The sequence below is a fragment of the Rhincodon typus genome, chromosome 6, assembly GCF_021869965.1.
Source record: "Rhincodon typus isolate 14 chromosome 6, sRhiTyp1.1, whole genome shotgun sequence".
NCBI lineage: Eukaryota > Metazoa > Chordata > Chondrichthyes > Orectolobiformes > Rhincodontidae > Rhincodon > Rhincodon typus.
Genome location: NC_063337.1, coordinates 39,702,056 through 39,716,016, shown reverse-complemented (window position 1 = coordinate 39,716,016; position 13,961 = coordinate 39,702,056). Strand labels below are relative to the sequence as shown.

Below are 13,961 nucleotides of genomic sequence, written 5' to 3'. Positions count from 1 at the left end.
GCACTAAATAAACCTTCCACATCAGACAGAGGTTCACCTGCATATCCGTCAATGTGGTCTATTGCATCTGTTGCTCCCGATGTAGCCTCCTCTACATCAGGGCGGCCAAGCGGAGGCTTGGAGACTGCTTTGTAGAGCATCCATGCTCTGTTCGCGACAAACACCACCACCTTCCGGTTGCGAACCCTTTCTACTCCCCCCTGCTACTCCCTGGGTGACATGGGTCACAATGACGCCACCCAGAAATTGGAGGAGCAGCACCTCACATTACGCCTCAGGAGTCTACAGCCCAATGGCCTAAATGTGGATTTTTACCAGTTTCAAAACCTCTCCATCCCGGCCTCATCCCATGACCAACCCTCCCTCTCATCACTGCCTACTTGACCTGACACGACCTGTCCATCTTCTCTCCCACCTATCCGCTCCTCTGACCTCACTGACCAATCCCCACCACTCCTTGCCTGCACTCCCCTATCACCATCCCACCTACCTTTCCCAGCCCCACTCCTCCTCCCTCTATTTGTTTCTGAGCTCCCATCCCCCTACCCCATTTCTGAAGGGTCCTGACCCGAAACGTCAACTTTCCTGCTTCTCTGATGCTGCCTGGCCTGTGTTCCTCCAGCTCCACACTTAAATCGGACTCCAGCATCAGCATTTCTTACTATCTGTGGAGCCAGCGGTCCCAAAGGCCCCACTCGGGCCCAGTGTGACAATGCCTACCGCCACACTAACGTCTCTGTGGTTCTACAATTGGAGGGCCCCCTCAAGGGCATCCAGATCTGGCAGAGGTTGTGTTAGAGCTTCCAAACCCCACACAAATTACCTGTAATTCTCAGTGAGGATCTCAACCTCAAGAGGCATGTTTTGACCACTTCTTGACACATGATAAAACCGTACAAAAATGATGTAGGTTTGGGAAGGTAAGGAAGAATGTTTTCCATCTGAAAAAATAATCTAAAGTGCAGCAATTTTGAACATTGCTTTGAACTGAAGGTGGAAATCAAAAATCTGGCCCTTGATCATCAATTCAGAACTGAACCTGGGTAATTAGAAATCACCTTCTTATGGAAAAGTCACTTGCACACTACTACATGCCAAATGTATAAAGCCAACAGCAATAGTAGTGCTGTCACAGTGCAAGTCTTCCAAGGAAAAAATAACTAACATCTGATGAAGGGAATTACAGATGGGCATCTTAGAAATATAATTTCTGTTGGATCGTGAACGACTGAATGAGAAGGGTTATTAAATTAAATACATTACGTACAACTTATGCGACACCACATGCACTTGTTCAATGTAAGGTGCTGAAATCTTTCCTTTGCACAGTCATTCCATCCTTCTGTGTTGTCGATAGGTTCTACATCAGACAGTCTGCATTGTAAAGCCTGAAATGCAGAACAATTGAGTAATTATTTTGTGAGATAGATTTAGAAATTTTTGCAATCAAAAATCCCATTTTTTAAAATTTCTTTATGAGGCAACAGAACTTTCATTGATGTGCTTAACGTGGACCATACCATGGTCCACATGAATTGCCACATAAAAAGGCTTTGCAGCAAAAGGAAAACTAAGTCTAAGAGGAAAGCACTAGGGTGTGGGACTGGCTATTCTAATATTGCAAAAAGGTATAATGCACTCAAGAAATTAAATGCTCGATTCTGTTCTGATAACATTCTATCATTTTATATTTCAATAATTCAATGACCATACTCAATCTCATTTGTAATATTTTCCTCATCTCTCACTTCACAATTGTTACAAACAGGACATTGAAAAGCATGACCATATTTATCTCTAATAAGAACTTCAAGTTCCAAAGTGGACACCCACAAAGTCAAAACAAGTAAATATACTATGTAGCAGCTCTAAAGAAAACTAAGAGGAGTGCAAGAAATGTGAAATAAGAGAATAGTTTGATGTAAAATTTATACATGCAAACACAAGCTAATTGAATGAGTAAATGAATAGCTAGATAATCTATTTCATACAAACATAGAAAATGCTGGAGAAACTCAGCATTGTCCAGCAGCATCTGTGGTGACAGAAAAAACAGTTAACATTGAGTCAACTTCAAAACAGTCATACTGGACTCAAAATGTTAGCTGTTTCTCTTTCCACAGATGCTGCCAGACCTGCCAAGTTTCTCTAGCATGTTGTGTTTATTTCAGATTTCCAGAATCTGCACAATTTTATTTTTACACATCATCTATTTATAGGTTCTGTTAAGGAATATTGGAGAAGACATCTGAATGCTACTACAGGATCTCAATTGTGCAATCAATATATACAGGCCTCTATATCACCTGAACTACAGCACCTCCAACAGTACACAACACTAAGTATTACACGCAAATCTTAAACCTATAAATTAGGAAAAATGACTACTGGATTCTCAAAATTCATTCCAGTTAATAATATTAGTTCATTCTTGAAGATGTCGCGAAGCGGTCCAGTCTTTAATGCATTAATGGACTACTAAAGTCACTTAGAAGAGACATGAAATCTTCCCAGATTTTGAAAGATCCGAACAGTGTGTGGGCGACCTGCCTACTCCTGTTCAAGGTTTTACTTTCAGAATTTCCTACTGTTTCCTGTCTCCCAATGCAAATCACAAGATACATCCAATATCATGCACATAATCTCTTGATGGATAAATACAAAGTGGATCGCCAGCAGCTACAATTTAGTAGTGGAAAGCTGAATTTCCAGGGAGGGCATTGACAATGCCCGTGGTAGACAACTTTGAGAAGGTACAACAATTGAGAACTTAGGTACTCCGCATTCTCTGGAATTGTTGCTTGGTTCTCTGGGAACAAGGGAGCGTAGCAGACAAACAGGTATACTGTTATACGGAAGTTTTCCACATATTTGATTTCCTCAGCAGGCATGTATAAGGGGTCTCAAAGTGCCGAGCTATTCTTCAGATTATATAACCAGAGAAGAGGCTAGATCCCAAGTAAAGATCAAGTTCAGACAGCTATCATGAGTGTTTTCATTATTGCACAGGTTCCTGCAATGCCCACTGATTAGCAACACGCTTTGCGGTTAACTGCACAGTCTTAATACAGTATGCAAAGACGGGACTCATTTCCCAGTATTATATCCAAGCTTGTTGTCAAGCAGATCAAGGGGCTTAGATGATCCATATGGATACAGTACAGTATGGAGGACTGCCACCAACTATCCCCACAGCAAACCTATCCCAATTTCCTGGGTTCTACAAATTAGCACTTGGTATATCACCACATACAGACCCATCAAGCCTACATTCTAAACTATGTGGGGTACTACTCTGAGCAGATAGCTGTAAGTGTGCCCAATCCAGTGTCCTGTAAAGTGTTACTCCAATTTCTGCAGTACTGTATCTATCCTTTCTTAGGGTCACTAAAGGCTATTTGAATTTACAACTGAACAAGAGGACAACTGTTAGCCTTTGGTACAGGCACACAGAAACAAAATGAATTGTTTCCAAAACTATAACAATTCATTATGCTTAGTGAAAAAAGATATGTTGAAAGTGAGATGGGGAGGGGGTTCGGGGCTTCGCCAGTTGCCCTCATGACATGCCACCACCTACAATCTCCACAAATGATTATGTAAGGCAGCACATAGATGAAGCATAGACCTCCTGTTGTGGCTGCCTGACATCCGTGATACTAGTGAAACACTGGTGTGAATATCAGGACAAAAGAGTGTTGCTGTTTTACGAAAGGTAGTAGATATATGAGGAAATGAAAGGAATTAGCACAGAGATCAGTCGGTGCAGACTGCTTCAGTAGGAGCAGTCAAATATAAAGTGAAGTATGCAGCAATTCAGGAGAGTAAAAGGTGTAGTCTATCAGTGCAGCTGATAGTTTTGTTCTTGGTCTTCCACAAAGAGGTGCATAACAATAGATAGGCATTAGAAGTGGCTTTACATTGTTTGAGGTTAATGAATTTTCTTTTTGCATAATGTCATGCATTGGAAATGACACTATTTCTAATTCATTGCACAACCTCTGTCCACTCATAGCCAGCAGCTTACTTTACTTTTTCTTCCCCAACACGCTAAGTGTGACTCTCCCACTGTCTGTATCTTCAGTAGCAGAGTCAAAAAAGGTGGACCCTTGTCTTTTATCCCAGACCTGTCATAAGCTACAGTATATCTGTCTGTTGCCCAAGGGCATTACCTTGTGGTACAGACTTGTTTTACAATTACTGAGAAGCACAATATTGACATTACCAATAAATAAGCTGTATTGCTCATCTGGAGCTGTTGTTGCACCAGTGTAATCAGATGTGTGCTCAGACTATGGCATCTATTTTGCACTAAACATGTGTGTCTTTGACCAACTTTTGCCTCTCAGATTTTAAAATAGTTCAGATTAATCCATATGGAACACTATGGAACAAAGGATATTTCAATCTAAATCCTACTGGAAAGAAATAGAAAGATCATGTTACTGTCAGACTGGAGTACACTTGGAAGTCAATTACCAAAAACAAAATTGCTGTTAATACTCAGTAGTATGTCAAGGGGTTGGAGTGCAAGAGTAGTGAAGTCTTACTGAAAATAAACAAGATACTGGTGATACCATATCTGGACTAATGACAGCAGTCTTAGCCCCCTTAGTTAAGAAAAGGCATTATTTCACTGGAGACAGTTCAGAGCAGGTTCACTAGGATGATCCATCGTACGGAGGGATTGTCTCATGAGCAAAGGTTAAACTGTGGCACGGTGGCTCAGTGGTTAGCACTGCTGCCTCACAGCACCAGGGACCCAGGTTCGATTCCACCCTCGGGTGACTGTGTGTGGAGTCTGCATGGGTTTCCTCTGGGTGCTCCAGTTTCATCCCACACAGTCCAAAGATGTGCAGGATAGGTGGATTGGCCAAGCTAAATTGCCTTAGTATCCGGGAATGTTCAGGTTAGATGGATTAGGCATGGGGGAATGCAGGGGTGGAGATGGGCCAGGGTAGAATGGTCTTCAGAGGGGCAATGCGGAATTGTTGGGCCGAATGGCCTGTTGTTTCAGCACTGTAGGGATTCTATGACTTATATAAAAAGGTTGGAATCCTACTCATTGGAATTTGGAAAAAGAAGGGGTTCTGAGAGGGTAAATGCAGAGCGGATGCTTTCCTTCCTGAGAGGCTAAAGAGCAGAAGGAAGGGTCTCAAAAACAAAAACGCCAATTTAAGACCGGAGATGAAGAGAATTTTCTTCTGTCCGAGAGTTGAAACACTTTGGAACTCCTTGCCATATAGATTTAGGGGCAGAGTCCTTGTGAATATTTAAGGCAGTGATAGATTTTTTTCAGTTAGAAATCAAGGGTTTTTGGAAAAGGGCAGGAAAGCGAACGTGGAATCTCAGATCAGTCATGATCATACTAAAATGGAAAAACAGGCTCAAGAGGGCTGATTGGCCTACTCCTGTTCCTATTTCTTGTGGGCTTAGTGCTCTGGCAGCATCTGTGAAGTGTATGGCTGCTTGCAGTTCTGATAAAGGCCCACAGATTTAAAAATGTCAACTCTTCACAGATGTTATCAGGCCTGCTGACAGTTCTAGTATTCTTTTTTACTTCAAATTTCAACATCTACACTAAAACTTTGGAGATGATATAGGAGACAGCAGTGAAGGAGACCATTTGGTCCCATGAGCAGGTACTGGCCTCTGGAGAGCTATTTACATTAGTTCTCTTTACATCTAGTCTTTTCTGACCGACCTCTAGATCAACAATGCATAAAAAGGCTTTTAATCTCATTTCTGGAATTACAAATGCCTCATACAGGCAAGGGGAAAAAAAAAACAAACAAACAGTCTTTGAGTTTGTTAAGGCAGAGGTTCTGATGACTTTCCTTCTGAAGATCCTACTTTATCTGATAGTACATCCAGGTTCACACTTACCTGAATAGGCAAGGTTAGAAAGTCCTCTTTTAATTTCCTTGTATTTGTTACTGGTATTCGTGCTGTGTTGCCATAATCAACGTACTTGACATCAACTTCCCTCTGTCCAGGTAAGCCTAAAATAAATATATCACCCTTGTGACTTTAAATATTTTTCTATTTAGTTAAGGCGTTACAAAAAAGGTAAAACTCAAAAGAAATTGCACTAAAAAGAGCAGGTAATTTCAAAAACTACTAGTCAATAAACACTAAGTATATTATTATAAATATGTACAGTTCAAGACGACTCAAATACACAGGCAGAATATTGCCACGGCAGAGTTAAAAAGTGATAGAGGTAATAAAAATACAGAAGAAAAATTAATTTAAGAAGCTTGAAAAGTTCCCACAAGGCGAATGTTTACGGGAGAGCTCCAGAGGAAATAGATGTACTTGTTCCACAAAGTTGCAAAGAAAGAAAAAATGTTTTGGACACAACTTTGGCAGTAACATTTGCTGAGCCATCACATATGATCAAAAAAACGAGTGCAACAGATCCAAAACCTGCTTCACTCATGGCAACTTATTTGGTACACAGCAGTGCCTAAAACAAGAGCTGGTTATCTTAAAGCACGTGCAGCAGACCCAACAGCTGTCTTTAGGGCAGCAGAGATATGTCAGGACCACAGGCAGTCACAATACTTGCTTGAGACTTTGACCATTTGTGCAGTCTAGCAGCAGAGTAGAAGCTGACAGTGATTTTAAGGCAACATGTTCCAAATCTTGGAATAATGATGGCATTGAAGGAGTCATGTCATAAAGATAAGCGGGTAGATGGTGGCGTAATAGTAACACAACTGGATTAGAACTCCAGAAGTCCCACAAGGGCAGCTGGTGTAATTTAAATTCATCTTAAATGTGCAGTTGAAAGTCAGTCAGTCTCAGCAATAGTGACGAAACTGATTGCTGTAAAAACTGACTTGCTTCGCTAATGTCTTCAACGGATATTGACTGTGCTGCATGCAACTGGAGATCTGAAGCAATCCAGTGGCTGACCCCTAAAGTATTCTGAGGTGGCCTCGTCAGCCACTCAGTTAAAGGGCAATAAGTAACAGATGCAAGTTGTTACCGATTTCCACACCCAAATGAAAAAAAAATAAAGAAAACAAAATGTTTTTGAGGAAGACAAGCAGGGGTTTAAAAATGATATTTGCAAGCAGAAGGCTAATTTAGTGAAGTTGGTCAATTTGGGCCTCAAAATCATGAGGTCTGGGTAAGTACTCTACCACTTCCCCTGTCCTAGCCCAGAAATCAACAGAGCACTCAGCATGCAATCTGAGGCAAAAGGCAAAACATCAAAAATATTTGTTTACTAACATTTATAATAGTCTCTCATAAATAGTGTTTTTATTCCAAAGTTCACCTTCACAGTACAATAGAGCTGGAGGCTCATTGTTCTAGATGGTACATTTTCAGGTCATCAACTCCGATTCTGGATACTTTTCTCCACATCCTTGCATACTGCTTCGATTCAAATAATCGCTTGAAAGCTTCAACTGAACCTGCCTTCACTGAGAGTCCAGGCAGTGCATTCCAGACCCAAACCAGGTGTTCGTAAGAAAAATCCTTTTCACATATCGCATTTGCTTCTTTATCAAATCACTTTAAATCTGTGCCCCTTTGTTCTTGATATTTTAATGAACGGGGACAGTGATTCTTGTAAACCTCGAACATGTTCTCCAGTGCATTCATATTCTTACTATGGTAGGGTGCCCACAACTGGATACAAATAGTCCAGCTGAGGTCAAAAAAAGTATCTTGCATAAATTCAGCATAACACACTTATTCTTGTACTCTGTGCCCATCTGTGTTTATCATGGAAAGGACAACGACATCTGACTAGTTGATACTTGTTCTTTCAGTAGGCTTACTCTAAAATGACAAGTTATGTTTTTGTCTGCATCATTGATAGCTCCAAAAAACAATATTTTTTATAAGGAAAACATACATTACTACCAGAGCAAAGATGAAGGAACTCAATGAACAACTTTAGCAGAATAATCTAAAAAGAACCTTACACAAAACATTAACTAGCACCAAAACAGCATCCTGTACATATTTTAATCACCTAGGAGATCTGAATAAAGTTTTCTGTATTTTCTTAGGTTTTTCATCCTTTAAGAAAATCTAGCTTATACATGGAAGGCAATGCACATGTTTTGATGCAGTAGGTCAGAGTTGTGTCAGACAGGGTGGACAGACCAGTGTCTCTTTTACTTAGCAGTTGATTTACTACAATCAATTTAATGACTATTAATAAATGCCAGTAAACAAATATGACATTTTTGCTGTTTTATCTTAGGCTGCACGTCAAGTATTCCATTTTAAAAAGAACAACCATTGACTTCTGGGTTTGGACATGACAGGGTAAGTGGTAATCAATAGTACAAATATTTACCATATGCATTTACTTACCACTAATTTGACATCTGTACCATCCTCCATCATCAAAGAGTGCTGCACAAGCCTGTCCTACAAATGGGCATAGGATCTCCAAATTGACATCTTTTCCAGTATAAAATTCAAACATGTTTCTTGTGAGGATGAGAAGATCCACACTATCTATCTGTAGCAGGAAGCAGAAAAACAAATACTTGTAAAACCGGGCAAATCATTTCCTTCAATGATTAAATTCACCAATTGCTGCGTAATGTAACCTCAGATCATAAACTAGGAAGGTTCCATGTTCATGCTGGTCAGTGTCCAGTTAATTAATTCTCAACTGAAGTAGCAAACATGTATTCGGTCAGGTTAGGGCACAATCAAATCCAGTCAATCATTTCAGTCTTTGGCTCTTGTGGCACAGTAGTAGTGTTACAATCTCTGGGCCAGAAGGCCCAAGTTCAAGTCCCACCTGCTCCAGAGGAATGTAATCACATCTCTGAACAGGCTGATTAGAAAATGTATAATCTTTCACTGAATAACAGTTAACACTTTTCAGGTCCATCATAAAGAATGATGGAGGCAGAGGACACTGATTTTTTGGATAACTATTCAAAGTGTCCCATATATATCTGTTTTTTCCTATTATTAGAAAATTAAAAACTTTCAAAAAAACTTTAAAAGCAACAATTTTCTGGATAATATTAAAGCAAATCATTTCTATATACATGCACTGGAAATATCAAGTAGGAGCCCTGTACTAAATCTATGCCATGCCACTATTTTCTGGAAAGGTTCAAATTATATGTATTAGTACAGAATATTACACAAATTTTAGCCTTACCTGTGACTATCAGAGAAACGTTATCCTTTATCAGACTCCAGCAGTCTTTAACAGTGAAGCATACCACCTTCCTGATACCTTTTAGGACTCTAACACGTCACATTTAAATGTGACGTGTCAGGAGTCTGCCTTCTGAACAGCTTTTAGTCCTTTTCCTACTTTATCAATAACAAATTAAGATGGTGTTCCCCATAGTAAAATCAAATTTGCCCTTGTAAGGAACCAACTTCTACAATTTGAACAGCATTTATTTCACCCCACTCCAATTTCTTGTCGACATTTCTTCTTACACATGCATCGGCATTTTTCTAACTGGTCTTAAAAGACATTTGAATCAGTTCCCTTTCAAGTACCTTCAGATTCCAAGAATCATTCTCTACCAATCTCTCAGTCTATACCAGGTGTTCATAGTATCTTCCCTCTCCAGATCAGAGAATTCTCTATTAATACACGAAAACCACAAAGTACTGCAGGATTGGAGATACAGACAAAAGGTGCCAAATCTCAGCCATCCTCAAATGGTGATAAGTCAGGTGACTCAGGTAATACTATTTTGCATTAATTATCTTGCCTAGGTAAAACCTCCCATTCACAACAACACCATTTTGAAAAATAAACTAGTATTCAAAAGAAAGAATTCTCTTGCTATGGATATCAAATAACATTTTACAGACTGGCTGCACTATTCTAGCAAAAACACTGTTTAAAATGTTAGTCTTTCCATACCTTATGATGCAGATTTTTGGGAAAAATGCTTAAAAACATAAAAATTACCAACTGAATGTAGAAATCCAAAGGACTGTTGATATGCGTAACCATAATTTCAATCTCCTTTGAAAAAGGTGGCCTTACAGGTGGATAATACTGCATAGTCAATAGGTTGATTTCCAGATTTGGCGTGGGAACAGAATATTCACTAACAAATCTGAGAAGATAAATGCTTATTTAAAAAAAAATACAAAGAACATTCACCAACTAATTCATTGAGTGTTTATTTGACTTATTGAGCAATCCCAGACAGATTTGGAAAACAGAACTACTCCTGATGTTGGCAATGACCTATTAGATTGAGACAAGTCACAAAATAATTGCATTCTTTTCCCCTTTTGCGTAAATTGTGAAAATACATGGGATACATTTAAGTGTGCACCAGATGCAGCATGCAAAGGACATTTTGGGTAAGTGTTATAATGGAAACAAAACTATAACTGGCTGTTTAGAAGCCTGACCTGCTGCCATAGCGCACTGCAAGTGGGCAAAACAAGCGCTTGCCAGGACTTTTGCCCCTCACTGGGAGGTAGTCCTGTCCTCTGGAGTTGCCAGCCGATCTGATTGGCTAACAGTCCCCACAGCGCTGAAGTTCATAAGGAGCACTGACAGGATTTCTGGCAGGCCCCTGTAGGAAGTCCTACAGATCCAGATAAATGCAGGGGCTTTGGACTAGGGCTCATTTTCATAACCTGGGAGGCAGGGTGCAGGGACAAGGACGATGGTATGTTTTAAAGAACATACAGGTGAAAAGGAAGTGTATTTCTCTCCTCATTGGGTATCCCTAATGGACAAGAGACACCTTCCCAAGATAGTAACATCCATTCTTCCTGGTGTTTAAGCGGTTTAGGAAAGACAACCACACTCCCACCTGACTGCCAAAGCTGACCACGTTATGGGGTGGGCAGTGTAATAGGGACTAGTTAAACTTTAATTAATGAATAAATTATTTACATGTTTTGCAAATTTTGGCACCCACACGTGCTCTTTATCATGGGTGAGCTCAGGTGTGGTGCAAAGGTGATGTACTATCCACCTGCCCGATATTACATGCACAAACTACCCCCACGCCTAGCCAAAAACACAGCTAATGGGGAAACATAACATCCAACCCAATGAATTAGTGAACTTTCATCTGGCCGATTGAGCATTTTGGATAGCATGTTTTCCCTGCTGCTTGTAAGAACATTACACAAAAGTGAAATTGAGCAGTCCGAACCCTGTACTTGGTGAAAATAGTACAGAATTTACAATCAAAGAGCCTACAGGCTATCTGTGGCCAGGCAATGAAAATACACTTGGGGGTCCAGATATTTTGGGGACTGACAATCTTACTCAGTTTGCCACTCTGACCCTTTTATTTTACAAAACGGCAGCAACTCCACCAGTCTGAGACGAGACTCCACTCCACTCAGGTCTCCCTCAGAAACACAAAGACATTTCAAGGGCGGGATGGCATGGAGTCTAGTATGGCCCTGTGAGGGGCGGGGCGGGTGGGGTTGAGGAGGAGGAGGAGGAGAAATGGTGGTTTGATCCAGTACCAAGCTGGTCAGGTCGGGTCAAAGAGATGTCAGTCCCAGATCTGGGGGTAAGTAGTCTAGGCAGAAGAGTAGTTTGGGAGTTTTGAGATAATATGGAATCAGCTTAATACTCATTCAGGTGTTAGACTGTGTATTTAATAATTAACTTTTTCTGAGCAACATTTTTAGTTAATTTCATCAGAACTATCCAAAGTCTGGTGATTTTTTTATGAAATCTTTGGAAGGTACCAGGTGTAGAGGAACTGCCCAGAGAAAAATTCAATTTCCCAGGCAATTGTTGCACTGTTACAATGCAGATATTGCAGGGCTCCCAAGTACAGTCTATATGCTGGCATATAGTCTATTTAGCCCACAGAAAATCTGCTGTTTAGACTTCAAGGATTTGTGAACTTTAATGAAATTAAAGTTTCAAACACTGGAAGGCAGGAAAAAAATGCAATAGGTATAGGCCCTTAATCAGTTTATTTAAGCAGAATAAAACAAAATCCACAATTTGAGATGATTAGAGAGCATAAGCATTTAGATTCCCCTCAGGAAGTACCTGGCCAGTTCCAAGAATACAAGTGCATCACGTAATGAGACAGGAACATCACTTTCCATCTTGTCCATCGGAGGCTTTTTCAAATCCACAAGTAGTTTGTCACCATCCTCTCCCAAAACTATCATCTGTACAGCTTTGTTATCCACAATTCGTGTAAATTCATTCCTGGCTTCCACACTCCAACTGTTGCTCTATCAAAATGGTAAAAAGACAAGCTGGTCCAATCGAGATTAACAATCTGATACGGCAATAACAACCACATAAATTAGAAGCAATATTTTGATCTTTATTCGAAAAGCACAAGTTAGCATCGAACTCTTTTAGAAAGGAATAGAATAATCAAACCCTATCATGGAGAAAAGTAACATTCAAATCACACAAGCAATTAATGAAACATTTACAAATTTTTAAATAGAAAGATAAAGAACTGAGATGGCACGGGAGATTTTTGCGTGTTAACTCAGACGATACGCAAAATAATCCTTGAGTAATTTGGATAGCAAAATGTTTCCCCTGGAAGATGGGCAGGAGGAGAAACAAATCAAGGGATCCAGAAACAAAAACCTCAAAACCAAAGCCTTCATTGTAGGTGTTTTGACAAGAAAATGCTTGTCCAAAATCAACAAGTTGTCTCCCATCACCACAAAAAACCGCGACCACCTCCTCAGAAGACAGACACAGGGCATGACCAACAAGAGTACCCTTCATTGCCCAGTACTTCCCTGGAACAGAGAAACTATGCCACGTTCTTCATAGCCTTCAATGTGTCATCAATGACAACAAACATCGCACCAAGGTCATCCCTACGCTTCCACTTCTCACCTCCAAAGAACGACCAAACCTTAAAGAGACCATCATTCGCAGCAAAGAGACCAAGCCTTCAGGACAACAGCGACTACAACACCACACAACCCTGCCACAGCAACCTCTGCAAGACATGCCAGATCAACATGGACACTATCATGCACAGGAACACCAACCACCACATATGTGGCAGGTACTCATGTGACTCAGCCAATGTTGTCTATCCTCATACTCTGCAGGCAAGGATACCCTGAGGCATGGTATATTGGTGAGACCATGCAGACATTATGACAACAGATGAATGGACACCGTGCAACCACCGCCAGACAGGAATGTTCCCTCCCAGTTGGAAAACATTTCAACAGTCAACGACATTCAGCCTCCAATCTTTGGGTAAGTATCCTTCGAGACACAACACAGAATTGCCGAGCAGAAACTGATAGCCAGGTTCCATACCCATGAAGAGGCCTCAACCGTGATCTTGGGTTCATGTTGTACTACTTGTAACCCCACCATACTGTTCTGCATTTGTAAAATCTTCCTTATTGTTCTGTTTTGACACCATCACCTTGATGACTTGTCATGGTCTCTCTACCTTAATTAGTTCGTAGAGTTTTGGATTAAGTGTTACTTTGGTTAGACCCTTGGCATGTGACTCATACCTATCATGTTATTCTAGCCATTTGGTTTGTCTCTAGCACCATTGTGTGTGTGTGTGTGTGTGTGTGTGTGTGTGTGTGTGTGTGTGTGTGTGTGTGTGTGTGTGTGTGTGTGTGTGTGTGTGTGTGTGTAGCTGAGGAGGCAAATGGCCTATGCCTGCTACATTTCCTGGTGTAATCTACAGTTCAATGGCCAGGACTGCATCTACAAAATTTAAAAATTTAACATAAAAGGTAGACAGAAAAAAATTACACTTTACAAATGGTAGCTGTAATAATAATCAGTTGTCTCATGTTTCCAGAAGAAAAATGTTCTGCATGTTAAATCACAATCTCTACAAGTGTTATAGTGCAGGTGGGGACAATTCAGCACACCTGTACCTGCACCCACTTGTCAAATGAGGATTAACAACAACCCCCTCCCCCAACCTTTCCCTTGCACATTATTTTTATCCTCAAATGAAACTTCCTCACAAAGTAACTTTTTAAGTTTTCCC

The 13,961-nt window shown here is 40.4% G+C and overlaps 2 protein-coding genes across 2 annotated transcripts in view; one reads left to right on the top strand and one right to left on the bottom strand.

Annotated features, from left to right (window-relative positions):
* The window catches only part of LOC125483393 (RING finger protein 17-like), a 103,264-nt gene that overhangs the window by 2,845 nt on the left and 86,458 nt on the right, over positions 1-13,961 (top strand). The window lies entirely within an intron of this gene.
* The window catches only part of LOC109935651 (RING finger protein 17), a 50,787-nt gene continuing 38,085 nt past the window's right edge, over positions 1,260-13,961 (bottom strand). The window contains exons 13-17 of the mRNA XM_048597939.1: positions 12,002-12,192; positions 9,926-10,076; positions 8,341-8,491; positions 5,887-6,002; positions 1,260-1,388 (exon numbers count right to left, since the gene is read on the bottom strand). Coding sequence (XP_048453896.1) covers positions 1,260-1,388; positions 5,887-6,002; positions 8,341-8,491; positions 9,926-10,076; positions 12,002-12,192 — 738 coding nt within the window. The remainder of the gene's footprint in view (positions 1,389-5,886; positions 6,003-8,340; positions 8,492-9,925; positions 10,077-12,001; positions 12,193-13,961) is intronic.